Source organism: Narcine bancroftii, chromosome 12 (assembly GCF_036971445.1).
Source record: "Narcine bancroftii isolate sNarBan1 chromosome 12, sNarBan1.hap1, whole genome shotgun sequence".
Lineage (NCBI taxonomy): Eukaryota > Metazoa > Chordata > Chondrichthyes > Torpediniformes > Narcinidae > Narcine > Narcine bancroftii.
Genome location: NC_091480.1, coordinates 3,290,988 through 3,309,308, shown reverse-complemented (window position 1 = coordinate 3,309,308; position 18,321 = coordinate 3,290,988). Strand labels below are relative to the sequence as shown.

The 18,321-nt window shown below is 48.4% G+C and overlaps 1 protein-coding gene across 8 annotated transcripts in view; it reads left to right on the top strand.

Annotated features, from left to right (window-relative positions):
• The window catches only part of LOC138747235 (ankyrin-repeat and fibronectin type III domain-containing 1-like), a 300,694-nt gene that overhangs the window by 253,679 nt on the left and 28,694 nt on the right, over positions 1-18,321 (top strand). For all 8 annotated transcript variants that reach the window (XR_011347384.1, XM_069906270.1, XM_069906271.1 and 5 more), the window contains 8 exons: positions 2,262-2,381; positions 2,689-2,904; positions 3,485-3,651; positions 7,096-7,246; positions 8,083-8,248; positions 11,081-11,247; positions 13,871-14,090; positions 14,796-15,418. Coding sequence is in view for 7 of the 8 variants with exons in the window: in XM_069906270.1 (XP_069762371.1) it covers positions 2,262-2,381; positions 2,689-2,904; positions 3,485-3,651; positions 7,096-7,246; positions 8,083-8,248; positions 11,081-11,247; positions 13,871-14,090; positions 14,796-15,418 (1,830 nt within the window). In the remaining variant the exon portion in view is untranslated. The remainder of the gene's footprint in view (positions 1-2,261; positions 2,382-2,688; positions 2,905-3,484; positions 3,652-7,095; positions 7,247-8,082; positions 8,249-11,080; positions 11,248-13,870; positions 14,091-14,795; positions 15,419-18,321) is intronic.

Below are 18,321 nucleotides of genomic sequence, written 5' to 3'. Positions count from 1 at the left end.
TTCACATGGAGTATTGCAAGCAGTTTTGGGCTCCTTGTTTAAGAAAGGATGTGCTGATGTTGAAGAGGGCTCAGAGAAGGTTCACAAGGATGATTCTGGGAATGACAGGGTTATCATATGAGGAGCGTTTGACAGTTCTTAGCCTGTGTATTCATTGGAATTTAGGAGAATGAGGGGGGGGGGATCTCATTGAAACATTTTGCATGTTGAAAGGCATGGGCAGAGTAGATGTAGAAAGGTTTTTTCCCATGTTGGGAGAAGATAGAAAAAGTGAAGACAACTTCAATATGTGAAGAAATTTCTTCAGCCAGAAGGAGGAGAATCTGTGGAATTTGTTGTCACAGGCAGTTGTGGAGGCTGGGTCACTGGGTATATTTAGGACAGAGTGACAGGTTCTTGATTAGACTGGATATCAAAGGTTATGGGGAGAAGATCGGGCTATGGGAATGAGGGGGAAAATGGATCAGCTCAGTCTGGATGGGCAGAATGACCTATTTCTTCTATGTCTCATAGTCAAAATTACCATTTAAGATCTATACCATGAGTAGTCCAGTTGGTGTAATGGCTAGTGTAATGCCATTACTGTGCCAGCGATTGGGACTGAGGATCGAATCTGGCGCTGTCTTGTGTGTACATTCTCCTCATGTCTGCATGGGTTTTCTCTGGGAGCTCCTGTTTCCTCCCACCCTTCAAAAAAAGGTACTGGTGTTGTAATTAGGCAGCATGGCCTCATGGGCCGAAATGGCCCGTAACCGTGCTGTATGTCTAAAAATAAAAATCTCTTCTGGCTCCATCCATAGCTAAATCTTCAATTTCGTACTTTTCTATCCTTTTGCTTTTAATATACCTGTAGAAAATCTTAGGATTTTCCTTCACCTTTCTTCCAAAGTGCCTCATGTCTTCTTTTAGCTCTAAAAATACCTCTAACTATTTACCTTATGTCCTTCATGATGTTACAAACCTTCATCAGGTCACTCCTCACCCTCCACTCTAGTGAGAATAATCCCAGCCTATCCAGTCTCTCCTTGTAAAACATCCTTGCAGATCTGATTAAAACTTTTTTAAGGGACGTTTGGATGGGCACTTGATCAGACATGGTGGAGAAGGATGTGGTCCTAATGCAGAAAATACTGTTATGTAGATGGACAATGAGGTCAGCAGGGACAGGAAGGCCTGAAAGGCCTCTTTCCATACTATTCAACTTGCTGACCTCTGGAGCTGGGATCCCAGATGGGGTCCAGATCCAGTGTCCTTTGGAAGGAGATTGACGACCAAACTGGGTTAGTTGGGTCAGGTGGATAACACTGAACAACAAAACTTTTCAGGTTTGCTTTGTGAAAAATAATGGGGGATTATAATAGAAAACTTCCATCTGAACAGAAAGATAATTTCAGATTTTCTGGATCACGTAAGTTGGAGAAACATTAAATTAACTTTTATTGAATTTAGCATGTTTAATCACATTTATGAGGCTGACACATCATGTTAGTTCAACTGACCTAAGAATGTTTTGCTCCTGGTTTTCGTTTGTACTCAGCATCTGATGTCTCTCGTATCAGTATCCAACAATAGTTGGCCAGCATTGATAGATTCCAGTTGCCCTGATACCGCTTTCCATCGTTGTTTTGTCACCATGTTTGTCACTGACTGCACCAAGATCAGCAGGGAAGAAGTCCAAGTGCAAAAGCAGAAAATGACTTAAAATATGACAGGAAATCACATAAATAGGTAATATCTAAAAATTGTGGTGATAGGAAATTTTTAAGGTGATTTTCATGATCAGCAGCCAAAAATACATGAAATGCACCCAAAAGTGTTCAGGAAGAAAAATCTTTGTTGTCCAGTGTAATCTGTTGGTATGGAAGCCAAAGGCCAGTGTGCTGCTGGGGCTCAGCTCCACTTTGGGACTGGCCAAAGCAGGTTGTCCGGGATGTTCTCATCTCACCAAGGACAAGGGATCAACCTGTTGAATCTGATTAAGTTCCCAGAAAAGCCATAAATTGTCAGTTGCCACAGGGGCACATGTGATGACAGTACACAAGGTGGAAGGCCAGGAACACGGGGCTTAGTAGGTGGGAGTGAACATTACATGTCACACCCAGCCACCACTTTGCTTTCCCACCTGGGTGGGTGGGGTGGGGGGGAGTGCCAGACATCCAGCATTAGGGTGTATCATTGTACACAGTGGCCTTTCGAGGGTCCTGGTATGAGCTGGCCACTGGGGAAAGGATTGACTGGAGAGGTGCCTGTGTCTGCTGTAGGTATCGTACATGTGGGAAGACAGCCGCTGGCTAGGTCAGTGTATGAGTCCGGTCTCCTCATCCTGCTCAACGCTTCTCCAGGCTCGATATAAAACCCTCGTTGCTGTTGCTCAGCTACAGGTGAGGCTCAATTTTCCATAAAAATTCTGTCAATTAAATGTTGGATTTATTGCAGCAGTCCTGTCCCAGGACAGAACTTAATTGATGTTCATGTCCATGATGTCCGTGTTGATGATGTCCATGTCTACAATGCCATGATGTCCAACATCTTCTTATTCCGGATTACCTAGTGTAGGAATATCTGAATTTGAAGATGTCAGGACATGGCTGAACCTTCTAAACCCAAGGATTATGACTTGTGATTGGCAGTCATAAATTAACCCGTTATCTGCTGGTGCCCCTCTGACACCTTGGCTTTGTTTTGCAGGGCCTACTGGGAACCCCAGACCTTGGCCAGCTCTACTTTGAACCCATCAAAGACAAACAGGGAAATGTTCTGATCGTGACTTTGAGGGAACTGAACTCCCACCAGAGCCTGGAGAATGTCCGCTGGATTCCCCTGGCCAAGATCCAGAGCCAGTGCAAGTCACTGCCAGCAGCAGAGGAGCCCACGGCGCTGGACATGCTGCTGGCAACCCTGCACGTAGGAAAATGGTGGTGGAGGGACACAGGAGGCTGAATTAAATATTGCACTCTCACCCTTACATTTTCATCAATGTTTCACACATTGCAAAACGGACGGAGAGATGGTGGTAGTAAGGGGTGGAAAGGAGACTCACCGGCAGGGTTTCAGTGATGAGAAGACACTGGAGTGGGTAGGCCTATTTTCCTTGGCGCAGTGGAGGCTCAGGGAGCATCTGATAGAGGGGGACCCCCCAATGAGATGCAGAGATAGTGTGGAGAGCAGCAAACTTCCCCAGAGCAGGCTGTGTATGTTTAGGGTTAGGAGTTAAGTTTAACAGTTAAACCTCAGAAAAGGAAGATGTCGGGACTTTTGCAATGCACTGCGCTCTGGGTGAAAGTAGCAGGATTAAGGTGAGAGGGTTCATTTCCTGATACTCTGACTGAAGTTCTGTGTGGCTGAGCACTGAGAGAGTTTGCTTGCTGAGGCTGTGTTGTTCAATAAGCCTGTGGAGCAGCAGGGTCAGGGAAGGATGGGGGTACTGAGGCACGGGTGAAGGTGGGCTAATCTGTCAGTCTCACCCTGCTCCATCTCCCTGCAGGAAAAGCTGGCTTACCACAGACAGAGCCTTAAGGTACTCCCCCCTGGACTTTATCTCGGCTACTTCAAGCTCTGCAGCTCGGTCGACCAGATACGTGTCCTTGTCTCCCAGAAGCATCCCAACGTCTTGTGTCACGTCAAGATCAGGAACAATCACAATGTGTCCAGGTAATCCTTGAGAACAGGACCCTCGGTGTCAGTCGGAGGCAGCACTGGGAGATGTCTACATCTGGCCCAGCTGAACCTTCCATGCACTCCCTCCATTGAAGCCAGAGCCTTCCTGAGATTCAGAGACCAAAACTACATGCTTCGCTGCAAGACTCCAACTTTTATAACCCATCCCTTTGCAATCATGGAAAACTTCCATTGCGATGGACTGCTGTACCCTTCTTTCCGAGATTACTCAGAACTCTGGAGTCAGAGACAGTTTGTGTCTCCAATCTTGCAAATTTCCCCATTACATCACACCTGACAATCCTTCCCCCTCCGTTCATCTGTCAGTTCCTTTCTCGAGTCATGCCCCCATCCCTGCATGGTCGGAGAGGTTGGCTGGGGTTTACTCAATCTGATCATCTGTAGATCCCAGCACTGTCTGCTTTGAGACCTGACAGCAACCTCTAGGGTGGCCCTTTCTCTCAGTGGATGGAGAGGAGGACCTACGACCAGTTTATCTTCCTGCATCTTCCATTCTCTGCCTGAAGGCTAGACCCAGGCTGTAATACCATCACGTCCTGCATGAATTACTGCTAATCTGCCCCTCGTTCCAACATCACAACCTTAGCAAACTCCAGCAAGGAGCAAATTTCCATGAAACTCAACATTTGTACACGATCTAGTGCTCCTGGCTGCCTCACACTGACCTGTTGGCATGAGATCTCGCAGCTTTCCTGGCCATCTTTGGAACAGAGTCTGGCATGAATACCTGGGGACTGATTGACCATGTGGGACCATGGTCCTTTAGACAATATGAAGGCTTTACACAGGACAGTAGCTCATGGACAAAAGATGGTATACAGGGCTAGAGTGGTCAAGATGTGCTGGTGGTGTGGAGTGGGCTCAAGGCAGTGAAGCATCATTCAGAGCTGAGACCAGATTTTCACTTGCCTTTTCCTGGTCTCTGCTGCTGCAGCATGTCAGAGGCCTCCTCTTGGCCTGGCACACATGGAGGTCCTCTTCTGCTACATCTCATGGAACAAGGAACAGAGAATATAGAATACAGAACAAAAAAAAATAATCGAATACAGAACAGAGAACTCAGAATGTGAAATATGGAAGATAGAACACAGACTGCAGAGTACGGAATGCAGAACGTAGAACACAGAACATGGAATATGGAACATGGAATTTAGAACAGAGTCCAGCATAGGAGCAGCCCCTTCACTCCACGTGTCTGTGCCAACTATGATATTCAAATCAAACTAAATGCTGCTTGACCCTGACATGTATCCCTCAAAGTCACATGCATGTGTATCTAAGAGCCTCTTAAACACCACTATTGTGTTTGCTTCCACCTCGCAGCCCATTCCAGGCACCCACCACTCTATCAAATATTCGCCCCTTAAACCTCCTCTCCCTCACCCTAAATCCATATCCTCTAATGTGTGACACTTGGTGACGCACTGTATTGACAATAAGCAGACACAAGGTTCAAAGACTGAACCACAGGCTTTATTCAGCTTAAGGTGTCTGCTGTGGCTAGCTGTGCCCTGCTCCCGAGTGACTGACCTTGAGAAGGGCTGGATGTGGCTTATATCCCAGGCGGTGGATTGGCAGCCGACTGGGTAGGGTTTGGTCATTCGGGTCGATTGATTGGCAGCTGCTAGGTGTTGCTTGTCCTCCTGTGATCTTCCTGTATCACCACATACTTTGACACCAGGGAAAAGATCCCACCCTGTCAATACCTGACATCAGGCCTCCACGAAGCCTCTGATGCTCTAGAGCAAATAACCCAAGTTTGTCCTCTGTCCTACTCCTCATAAACTCACACCCTCCAATCAGAGCAACGTCCTGCTAAATCTCCTCTGTCCCCTTTCCAGAGCCTCCACATCCTCCCTGTAATTGAACGACCAGAATGGCACACAGTACTCCAAGTGTGGTCTGACCAGTTTTACATGGCTGCAATGTAACCTCCTTACTTTTATACTCAATTGTCTCCCCATTGAGGCCAAGTATGTCTACCTCTCTACTTGTGTGGCCACTTTCAACGAGCCTTCACTCTGGACCACTGCATCAGTTCTGTTTAATTTTCTCTAAACACTGCCTGTCTTCAAGTTCCCAGTCCCACGCAGCCCCCATTAGTTTTTCAACCACACATCCAGGTCTGTGGGAAATTCAAAAAACTGATCCAGCAAATTTAAGCTAAGAACAACATTATTATTTTTACATTTTAAATTGTTTAAAATTTAGACATGCTGCATGGTGCCAGGCTCTTTGGGCCCACAATTCCATGCCGCCAATTAGATTCAGATTTCTGGTCAGAGTACATGCATGACATCATGTACAACCTTGAGATTCTTTTTTCTGCGGGTCAGGCAGAATGACCACATTGGTAGTGCAACAAAAACTGTACACATGCAAACAACCGTGTAATACAGGTACAGAGAGGAGAAAAACAAACAATAATGACCAAAGTAAGAGTCCTTAAATGAGTCCCTGATGGAGTCTGTTGTTGAGGAGTCTGATGGTGGAGGTGTAGTAGCTGTTCCTGAACCTGTGGTACGAGTCTTGTGGCACCAAGACCTCTTTCCTGATGGCAGCAGTGAGAACAGAGTGTGTGCTGGGTGGTGTGGATCCTTGATGATCGCTGCTGCTCTCTGACGGCAGCGTTCCCGTAGATGTTCTCGATGGAGGGGTGGGTTTTACCTGTGTTGTCCTGGGCGTGTCCACTACCTTTTGCAGGGCTTTACACTCACGGGTATTGGTGTCCCCTTACCAGACCAGGATGCAGCCAGTCAGCACACTTTTCACCACACATCTGTAGAAATTTACCAGTGTTTCCAATATCATACCAAACCTCCATAAACTCCTGAGGAAGTAGAGGCACTGACGTGCTTTCTTCATGATGCCATTAGTGTGTTGGGTCCAGGAAAGATCCTCCAAGATATTGACATCACATACAACCCTGATATTCTTTTTCCTAATTTACCAAATTGACCTACAACCCCAGTAAGCTTTGAAGGGTGGGAGGAAATCGGCACCCCCGAGGAAAACCCATGCAGACACAGGGAGAACGTACAAACTCCTCACAGACAATGCTGGGTTCAAACCCCATTCACTGGCACTGTAACAGCATTGTGCTAACTGCTTTGTTAACTGTAGCCCCCCCCTCCCCCCATATTAGGCATGGATAAAGATTTTGTTGTTAATTTTGGAAAGGGGATCGAACACTCACTCGCAGTGGGTGCGAGTGTTCCATCCCCTGGTGTAGCAGTGCATGTTGGGGCAGAGGCAGTGGATAGTGCTTCTGAGGCCAGCATAAATGGGTGTGGCAAAGCATCCTGAGCAATCGTCCTTCCAACCCTCGCATGCTTACCAGTGTCAGTCTGACCTGTTTAACTCTGTTTGCCTGCACCTGTTCCAGCCATTGTTTCGATATCTGTCTCTCTGCCCCAGAGATGAGTGGGAGTGGATCCAGCGGTTGACTGGTTTGGACGAAGCCGCACATTCAGATCCCCCTGAGGACAGCGTAGAGAGTGTGTTCCAGCGGGAACTACAAGCAGCCGTCACTGAACTGATGAAGCACACCGCCATCCCCCTCCAACAGGTGATCACAGCAGCTATCAGCTCGCTCATGTGTTTACGACATCACCAGAGTTCCCGCCTCGCTGCCCCATTACACCCACCTCTGTGTCTCCCCCGTCCTTACCCAGGGATTCTTCCACCAGTGTCACTTCCTGCCCTGTGATTGGTGCTGGGAAATGTCTGATGCATCAGTGAGGATTGTGGTGAGCAGGTCCACACCACTCTGCTGCTGTAATTGGTGGGGTCAGACCTGGAAGTGATTGTGAACATGAGGCACTCTGCATTAGACCGCCCTCAGGTTGATGTTGCCCGGCCCCTCTTCGGTGGGAGCCGGTAAACGTCCCGACTGAGAGCTCTGACTGGCTGTTTCCCTCTGTGGATGCTGCCTCACCCACTGACTCTTTCCGGCTTCCAAGGAAGTGCCCGTCACATCTTGCTCTTCAGATCTGCAACCTTCTTCTGGTCTGGCCTTTCCCCCCCTGACCAGCTATTTACCCCCAAACTGCTGTTTATTCTTGACCAGCTTTTTCTGAACCTGATCGTGCCCTGACCTGCTTGCCCCAAACCATTTACCCTTCATCTGTTCGCCTTGACCATTTTTCCCCCATACTGTTCACTCCCTGACCTGTTTATCCCCTGTCTGGTTTGCCCCTTGACTCCTTTGTCCTGACCTGTTCACCCCTGTCCGATTTTCCCCCTAACCCCTTTATCCTGACCTGTTCATCCCCTGTTCAGTTTTCACCCTGCTTCTTTGCCCTACCCTGTTCACCCTTGACTGATATGCCCTGAGATACCTGTAGCTCCAGGCGTTGGGTATGCAGGGATCTTTGCACTGACCGACACCTCCGTCCACCTCAGGCAAAGGAGTTCCGCCTCTACAGTCGGGAAGTGTTGGAGTTTTCTGGCGGCTTATCCTTCCTCCTGCTGCTGCCCCCTTCGGATGAGGTGTGCACTGTACCAGGTCAGGACACCCTCAGATCCTGTTCAGGATTGCTCACACTGCCCCTGCAGAGCTTCGAGTTGGGTGAGTGGAACATCTTCACAAAGGCATAGAGGGGATGCTGGTTGATGCTCACAGCCAGAGCCAGCAAGGACACACTCCTGCTCGAGTACTCGTGGGCGAAAGTGTTCGATCCCCTAGTGTAGCAGTGAGTGTGAGTGTTCAATCCCCTGTGTAGCAGTGGGCGAGAGTGTCAGATGCGCTGGTGGAGCAGTGGGTGCGAGTGTTCGATCCCCTGGTGTAGCAGTGGGTGAGAGTGTCAGATCCGCTGGTGTAGCAGTGGGTGCGAGTGTTCAATCCCTTGGTGTAGCAGTGGGCGAGAGTGTCAGATCCGCTGGTGTAGCAGTGGGTGCGAGTGTACAATCCCCTGGTGCAGCAGTGGGCGAGAGTGTCAGATCCGCTGGTGGAGCAGTGGGTGCGAGTGTTCGTTCTCCTGGTGGAGCAGTGGGTGAGGGTGTTCAATTCCCTGGTGTAGCAGTGAGTGAGAGTGTTGGATCCCCTGGTGTAGCAGCGGGTGAGAGTGTTGAATCCCCTGGTGTAGCAGTGGGTGAGAGTGTTGAATCCCCTGGTGTAGCACTGGGTGAGAGTGTTGAATCCCCTGGTGTAGCAGTGGGTGAGAGTGTTGAATCCCCTGGTGTAGCAGTGGGTGAGAGTGTTGAAACCCCTGGTGTTGCATTGGGTGAAAGTGTTCGATCCCCCGGTGTAGCAGTGGGTGAGGGTGTTCGTTCTCCTGGTGGAGCAGTGGGTGAGAGTGTTGGATCCCCTGGTGTAGCAGTGGGTGAGAGTGTTGAATTCCTTGGTGCAGCAGTGGGTGCGAGTTTTCGATCCCCTGGTGTAGCAGTGGGTGAGAGTGTTGAATCCCCTGGTGTAGCAGTGGGTGAGGGTGTTCAATTCCCCGGTGTTGCAGTGGGTGAGAGTGTTGAATCCCCTGGTGTAGCAGTGGGTGAGAGTGTTGAATCCCCCGGTGTAGCAGTGAATGAGAGTGTTGGATCCCCTGGTGTAGTAGTGGGTGAGAGTGTTGAATCCCCCGGTGTAGCAGTGAGTGAGAGTGTTGGATCCCCTGGTGTAGCAGTGGGTGTGGGTGTTCAATTCCCTGGTGTAGCAGTGAGTGAGAGTTTTCGATACCCTGGTGTAGCAGTGGGTGAGAGTGTTCAATCCCCTGGTGGAGCAATGAGTGAGAGTGTTAGATCCCCGGTGTAGCAGTGGGTGAGGGTGTTTGATCCCCTGGTGTAGCAGTGGGTGAGAGTGTTGAATCCCCTGGTGTAGCAGTGGGTGAGGGTCTTCAATTCCCCGGTGTAGCAGTGAGTGAGAGTGTTGGATCCCCTGGTGTAGTAGTGGGTGAGAGTGTTGGATCCCCTGGTGTAGCAGTGGGTGAGAGTGTTGAATCCCCCGGTGTAGCAGTGAGTGAGAGTGTTGAATCCCCTGGTGTAGTAGTGGGTGAGAGTGTTGAATCCCCCGGTGTAGCAGTGAGTGAGAGTGTTGGATCCCCTGGTGTAGCAGTGGGTGTGGGTGTTCAATTCCCCGGTGTAGCAGTGAGTGAGAGTTTTCGATACCCTGGTGTAGCAGTGGGTGAGAGTGTTCAATCCCCTGGTGGAGCAATGAGTGAGAGTGTTAGATCCCCGGTGTAGCAGTGGGTGAGGGTGTTTGATCCCCTGGTGTAGCAGTGGGTGAGAATGTTCGATCCTCTGGTGCAGCAGTGGTTGAGAGTGTTCGATTCCCCCAGTGTAGCAGTGGGTGAGGGTGTTCGATCCCCCGGTGTAACATCGGGGATGTTTTTTATGCAGAATGTGATGGGTGCTTGGAATGCATTGCTGAAGGTTGGTGGTGGAGGCTGGTATAATGGGGCCAGTTAAAAGAGAAATAGAGGGTTTTGTGTGTAAGGTGGGGAAGGTTTAGATTGTTGAGTAGGTTTATTTGGCCCAACATCATGGGCCAAAGGGTGTGTACTGTGTTCAAATATAGGAGTTTGGACAAAGCAAATGTGGGGACCAACCTCCCTCAGCAGAAGAGTGAAAGACCAAGAGCAGGGATTGCAAGTAGTGGGTAGAATGGATGGAACATGGGGGAAAATGTTCTCACTGTCTATCTGGACGTGCAACACATTGTAACAGACATTGGTTCTGGATTGAAAGACCATGGGCTGCAGGTTGCAGATCGGCTGCTGGAGGCTGGGGTCAGAGTCTTTCTCAACTGGTCCACATAGACAGGATTTCTTTGTGTTGTATGTCTGTCCCAGCATTGGTTAATATTCTTTTGTGAGTGAGCAATGCCTTTTTTTGGGTATTATGCAAATTAACCTCCATGCATTTTAGTTTGGAATTGTTCATTTAATTTACTTTTTTGGGCTTTTCTTGTCAGTCTTGGAATCATTGTGAGAAAATAATTATTTGGTCCACTTTCTAATTTTGCTAAATGTAACTTCTGTCATGGGAGGTTGGTTGATTGTGGAAATTGATTTGGCCTCATTTGTCTGAAGACAGTTCCAAAAATTGAGGTTTTCACTGTTTTCTTGGACTTCTGACACAATTTCTTTGAGTTTTGATGAACTGGCAGTGGTGATGAAGCTGTTTGGGCTGAAACAGATCCAGGGAGCAATCTCTTCAGCCAGAGGGTTATTAATTGATGGATCATTGTTACAGGGAGGCTATGGAAGCCAAATCCAAGGGTGGCTTAAAAGTAGAAGTTGGTAGGGTTCTTGATTGGTAAGGGTGTCAAAGGTTTTAGGGAGAAAATGGGAGAATGGGGTTGAGAGGGAAAATACATCAGCTGTGATTTGAGATGCACAGCTCATTGGATGGGCTGAATGGTGTATCTTTTGGTCATTGTAGTGTGTGATTCCATCTACTTTCTCCTCAGTTCACTACTTCACCTATGACAAGGCATTCATCAGACAGTACTGCCAAGTGTCAGCGCTGCTGGAGTTGGATCTGATCCTCTCCCAACAGGCTCTGCGCCAGGCATTTTCTGACTCGGAGGTGGTGGCAGCTAAACAGAGGCATCAGCAAGTGCAGGACTTCATTCAGGTGAGCAGATGTGCAGCAGTCCAGCTCTTGTTGCACCCATCCCTCTTATTGAGCTGAGCCAATGCACTGAGCTTGGGTTAGGGATATAGTGGCTGTAGGTTCCACCAAACAGTCTTTTCCCAGTGTGACTAGGGACCGGACGAACTCTTCAATGGATTCACCAGGCTGTTGCTTTCTGGACACCAGCAGGTAATGGGAGTATACCATGTTCACTTTAGGCTTGTACAGCGCCTGTAGCTCCGACTTGTGCCTGACGGATTTTCAACTTCTTCTCGTCAGAATCGACCACCTCAGCAGTAGCATGGAGGAAATTGTTGAAGAAGTTCATCTACTGCTCGAAGAGTACTGAAGCACTTGGGACTTGGTGGGGAGGGGGGGGGGAGGTCAACTTCTAGCCATTCTGGGCGCAGCAATTTCTCCATTACCAGAGACCTCCAAAATCTAGTACAATAAATTGTTGGGCGCTATCAGTAGCCCCAATAATGACTCAGACAAAGACTGAGGGGAGCGATAGGCTTTATTGTACTAGAGACTGCTGCCCGGGTCCAAGGCTAGGAATGAGCGGGAAGGAGAGGGGACTTGACCTCTATGGCCCAGGATTACATGGGTAGGACTAAGGGAGGAGCCAAGGTAGAAGGACACCCGGAGGGAGGGCCAGCCAGCACATACAATCATATCACTACACAGGCATTCTAGTTCATGAACCTAGAAGGCAGATCCAACATGTGGTTAAGAAAGCAACTGGCCTTCAATGCAAAGGGGTTGGAGTTTGGAAATGAGGAGATTTTGTTGTACAGATTAGGTGTGGCCTCATCTGGAATACTAGAAACAGCTTTAGTCCTGTTACATAAACAAAAATGTAGTAACATTTGATGGAATTCTCCAGGCTAATTCCTGGGATGAAAGTGTTGTCCTATAAAGAGAAGCTGGACAATGGGTCTGTATTCCTTAGTTCTGAAGAACTATTCTTATTCAAATACAAGACCAAGGGGGATGGACAGAGTGAGTGTTGTGACGTCTCACTGTGGGGGATGAGTCACAAACAAGGACACGTCATAAGTGGACAAGGAGCACAGAGAGATTACTGTTGTCAGAGGGTTGTGAATCTCTGGAATTCTCTGCCCCAGCATGTGCAGGAAGGTGAGTCATCAGAACCATTCAAGATGGAGTAGATCAACATTTAATAGATTGAGGAAAAGAGGGGAGTGTAGAAATGTCATGAAGAAGGAGTTGAGATGATGATCACCTATATAGGGGTGGGGGGGGGGTAGGAGAGAGGGGCCTCCTCATGCTCCTTATGTTGTTGTCAGGATAGGTGGTGAGCACAGCCTTCGGACAGAAGCAGCATTGAGCCAGAGCTGAGCCAGATCTTGCCAATGGGGCCAATGCGCGTTCTTTTGGGATGTTGTTCACCATCTGGAACATTCTGAGATGACAGAGCATGGAATTCTGTGCTTCACTTCACAAACCCCTTGTTTATTATTGTTTGGAAGGGAGTAGATTCCATCAGGAGAAAATTCCAGGATTCTTCTGCCCGTTTGAAGCCAAGGTTTAGAAAAACAGAGGCCAACATATTGATGGCATGATCTGCCCAATGACATGGAGTATTCCAGCCCTAACATTCCAGTGATGGGTGCTGGCTGCAAACAGTGCATAGATGGTGTGAAAGCTGCTACTGTCTCTCGTCTTCAAGACCACGTGGAAACAGGAGCTCAGATTGTCTCTGTGGCCACAATCTATCCATCATTCTGTTGGAATTGTCACTGACGGAATTCCAATGCCAACAAATAAAATCTACGCATAGGGTTAGTTACACTTTTCCACAGGGGTGGGAACCATGCCACGGGAGGAGCTCAGGGGTGGGAACCATTCCACAGGGGCTCCCAGGGGTGGGGACCATTCCACGGGGGCACCCAGCTTAGGGACACTGCCCCATGGGGGTACCCAGGGTAAGGACACCACCCAGGGGTGGGGATACTGTCCAATGAGGGCACCCAGCGGAAGGGACTCCATCCCATGGGGGATCCCAGGGGTGGGGACATCATTCCACAGGGGCACCCAGAGGTGGGGACAGCATTCCATAGGGAGCACTCCCCCACCCCGAGTCCCACAGGAACCCAGGGGTGGGTACAGCATCTTACAGGAAATCCAGTTATTCTGACCAATGGAGGGTCTTTCCCTTTGCATCTCAGTCTCAATCCCTAATCAAGGTGACAGTGATACAAGAGCTGGAATCGTGAGCTAAAAACAATTCTGTTCCAATCCCACCAATTCCTCACCAGGTTCTCATTGAGGAAATGTGAATGGAAACTGTGCATCTGCCAGGAAGGTTACTGTAGCCATTAGCACAACATTTTCGGCACCAGTGACCTGGGTTCAAATCCGTTGCTGACTAAGGAGTTTGTAGTTTCTCCCCATCACCACCTGCTTTTCCTGCCATGTTCCACAGGCATACAGGATTAGTAGTTTAATTTGTCACAGGGGTGTATTTGGGTAGCACGGGCTTGTGGGCTGGAAGGGTCTGTGTCTCTAAAAATTAAGGGAAGGTTATGGAGTGGGGAAGTACAGAGTGGGTGAGGGGAAGACCACATTCTTGATGGACAATCTCTGATGTTTCCCTCAGAAAATGGAAGAGATTTGGCGGGAGGTTCGCTGGATCATGGACATCCTGCAGTACGCCAGGTACAGGCATCCCCCTGGGGGTATTGCGCTGAGCTACCTGCTTGACCTCAACACTGACAGGACGAGGGACAGCCGGCAGTCATGTTCATCTGGCTCTGATTACCTTCCATCACCCATCCCCTCTCCAGAGACCAGGCACCGACTTCTCGGCCCTCAGGCAGGTGAGCAAGAATGCAGCAGCAGACAGACTCTTGGTCCACCTGTCAGATGCAACACCGCTTCCTTTCCTCACTTGCCTCAGTTCTGTTTGTCCAAACAGCCTGCACTGGAAAACTGGAGCAAATTCCTTAAAGTGGGTGGCACAGCAGGTAGTGCTGTTGCCTTCCAGCACCAGAGATCCAGTACAATCCTGACCTCCGCCGCTGTTTGTCTGGGGTTTGCATATCCTCCCTGTAATTGTGTGAGTTCCCCCAGGAGCTCCAGTTTCCTCCCACATCACAAAAGGAAGTGAGTTGTCTCGGTGTGTAAATGTGTGGTGGAATCTGTGGAAAGTTAATGGATCCATGTAGGTGGTCAGCACCAGCTCCATGGGCTGAAGGGCCAGTTTCTGTGCTGTATCTCTCTCTGACTCCAGCTCTTCCTGAAGCCAGTTGTATCAGATCAGCCTCTACAAGCTCACACAGATCGCCTGCTTTTCCCAACTGCTCATCCTCTTTCTCCCAGTTTCTAGCACACTCTGATGGACAGTTCAATGGGTTTGGCCTACCATTCCATAACTTTGACCTACATGATCAGAGGCTGTTCACACATACTTGGTACGGCTGTGTAGTTATGAAAGTGGGGGAATGCCTGTTCTACTCCACCCCTCAGTCTGCAATGTTGAAGGCATCTCTCTTTTTCTCTCCCTCTCTCTCTCTCCTCTCCAGGATCACCTCCTGTGACGCATATGAAAGGTTCTTCAGAGGTTTTTATGGCCACATCCAGTGATCATGAATCCAAAGCTCAGACTCCCAAAGAGTTGGATCTCATCCCCTTGTCCATGGCCAACAGTGGCAGGAGACTCAGCCTCGACCTGCAAGATGGTGCTCCTGATGTCCTGAGGGCTCAAGGACCCCACTCACAGCTTGTGAGCCGTGACCACCAGGATGCCTCCCATCTGCCACTCTACGACAGTGACTTTGTTCTTCCCAGCAAACAACTCGAGCTGTTACACATCACAGAGAAAAGACAGGCCTACTGTGTCCGAACAAGTAGTCTTGACTTCCCAACTCAACCTTTCCACGGCCAGAGAAAATGTTGGTCTCGATCTGAATCCCTGCAGGAATATCCAACAGAGAGAAAGACCAATGACTCAGGGAGGTGGGTCAGTGTGACCCACATTGTGGACTCCACTCCTCACTCTGGGTGTGCTTCCGAAGCACAGGATCTCACAGAGCGGATTAACCTCACGCAGGAATCTCCGGAGAAGGAGGGGCAGTGGCTGAACTCTGTGAGTTTAAGTGTCTACCCCCAGTATCAAACGGGACTGTCCACTGCGACATGTGTTCAGGTACGTAAGTCCATGGATAATCAGTCTGCTCAATCAGGCACGTCTAGACACCTGCCATTGGCAATTGTTGAAATAGGACATGGCTTTCGACCGTGGGTGTGACACAGTTAGCATATTGGTTAGCACAACGCCATTACAGCATAAGCGATTAGGACCGGGAATAAAGGGGATGAACTTAGAGCATGGATCAGTACGTGGAACTACAATGTTGTGACTTCTACAGAGAATTGGCTGGAGGAAGGGCAAGATTGACCAATGCAGGTACGGGGGTTTAGATGTTTTAAAAAGAATGGAATGGGAGGTAAGCGAGGGGGGTGGAAGGGATAGTATCACGGCTATAGAAAGGGAGGAGGCTGTAGAGGAATTGTCCACTGAGTCAGTGTGGGTGGAAGTTAGAAATTTGAAGGGAGCAAGGAGTAGTCTACAGGCCCCCAAATAGCCCTCAGGACATCGAGGAGCAGATAAGCAGACAGATTTTGGAATGGTGCTGGAAATGCCAGTTGTAGTTATGGGTGATTTCAACTTCCCTAATATTGACTGGCACCTCCTGACTCCAAGAGGGATAGAAGGGGCTGAATTTGTCAGGTGTGTTCAAGAAGGATTCCTGACACAGTATGTGGACCAACCGACGAGGGGAGAGGCCAGACTGGATCTGGTTCTGGGGAATGAACCTGGTCAGGTGGTGGATGTCTCGGTGGGGGAGGATTTTGGTGAGATTGACCACAACTCCCTGAGCTTCAGCATAGCCATGAAAAAGGATAAAAACAGACAAAATGGGAGAGTGCCTAACTGGAGAAGGGCAAATTCTGGTGGGATGAGGCAGGAACTAGCGAGAGTAAATTGGAAACAGATGGTCAAGGGTGAAAGCACAGAACTAATGTGGAGAAAGTTTTGGGACCACCTGAGCAGGGTTCAGAATAGGTTTGTCCCCTGGGACAGGGAAAAAAATGGTAGGAAAAGGGGACCATGGCAGACAAAGCAGATGAGACAGCTGGTCAAGAGGAAGAAGGAAGCATACATTAGATATAGGAAGCAAGAAACTGGAAGGGCTCATGAGAAGTATATTGTAGCCAGGAAGGAGCTTTAGGAAAGGACTTAAGGGGGCATGACAAGGTCTTGGCAAATTGGATTTAAGAGAATCCCAAGGCGTTCTATGCATATGAGAAGAACAGAAGGATGACGAGAATGAAGGTGAGGCCACTAAAGGATAAAGGAGGCAACATGTGCCTGGAGGCAGAGGAGGCTGGGGAAGTTTGAATGCTTTGCTTCAATATTCACAAGAGCAAAGGATCAGGGTGAGGTTGAAATGAACAGGCTTGAGTGTTGAACAATATGGAGATTAAGGAAGAGGAAGTGTTGGATCTTCTTAAAAACATCAAGATTGATAATTCCCTGGGGCCAGATGCGATGTAACCCCAGGTTTGTGTGGGAAGTGAGGGAAGAGTAACTATGATCTTTGAGTCCTCTTTGGCCACAGAGGAGGTGTTGGAGGATTGGAGAATGGCAAATGTAGTCCCCTCTTGTTTAAAAAAGGTAATAGGGAGACTCCTGGAAATTATAGACCAGTGAGTCTTACGTGAGTGGGGTGGAAACTACTGGAGAGGATTCTGAAGGATAGGATCTCTGAGCATGTGGAGAAGTCCAGTCTACTCAAGGATAGTCAGCGTGGCTTTGTGAGGGGAAGGTTGGGCCTCATGAGCCTAACTAAATTTTTTGAGGAGGTAACAAAATAAATTGATGAGGGTAGGGCAGTAGATGTGGTTTACATGGATTTTAGCAAGGCATTTGACAAAGTCCTCCATGTGAGACTCATTCATAAATTAATGAGACATGGAATTCTTGGAACTTTAGCTGTGTGGATAAAAAAATTGGCTTGCATGTAGAAAGTAGAGAGTAGTAGTGGAAGGAAAGTATTCTGCCTGCAGGTCAGTGACAAATGGAGTGCCGCGGGCATCTGTTCTGGGACACCTGTTCTTTGTGATGTTTATAAATGACCTGGATGAAGAGGCGGAAGGATGGGTCAATATGTTTGCAGATAATATGAAGGTTAGAGGGGTTGTGGATGGAGCTGAAGGTTGTTGAAAGTTACAAGAGGATATAGACAGGATGCAGAGTTGGGCAGAAAAGTGACAGATGGATTTCAATCTGGATAAGTATGATGATATGTATTTTGGAAGGACAAGCCAGAAGGCTGAGGACAGGGTTAATGGTCATTTACTTAAGAATGTGGATGAACAGAGGGGCCTTGAGGTTCAAATCTATACATCACTCAAGGTCACTGATAGGATAGTTAAGAATGCATATGGAATGCTGGGCTTCATTAACAGGGGGATTGAGTTCAAGTGTAGAGAGGTCATGTTGCAACTCTACTAATCTCTGGTTAGACTGCACTTAGATTATTGTGTTCAGTTCTGGTCACCTCATTGCAGGAAGGATGTGAAAGTTGTGGAAAGGATGCAGAGGAAATTTATCAGGATGCTGCTTGGATTGGGAAACATGTCTTGTGAGGCAAGTATAGCAGAGCTGGGGCTTTTCTCTATAGAGTGAAGAAAGATGAGAGGAGACTTAGATGCCTGCAAGATGATGAGAGGCATAGAAAGGGTGGGCAGCCAGCACCTGTTTCCCAGGGCAGGATCAGCAAACATCAGAGAATACAAGTAGAAAGTGAAAGGATGAAAGTTTAGGGGAGACTACTAGGAGTAAGGTTTTGTTTTAGATAAACGTAGAGTGTTGTGGATATCTGGAATGCATTGCCAGGGATTATGGTAGAGGCTGAAACATTAGGGGCATTTAAGAAACTTTTAGGCACATGGATGGAAGAAACATAGAGGGTTACAGGGTAGGGAGGGTTTAATACTTTATAAAGGAATATATGGGTGGGCACAAAATCCAGGGCGGTAATG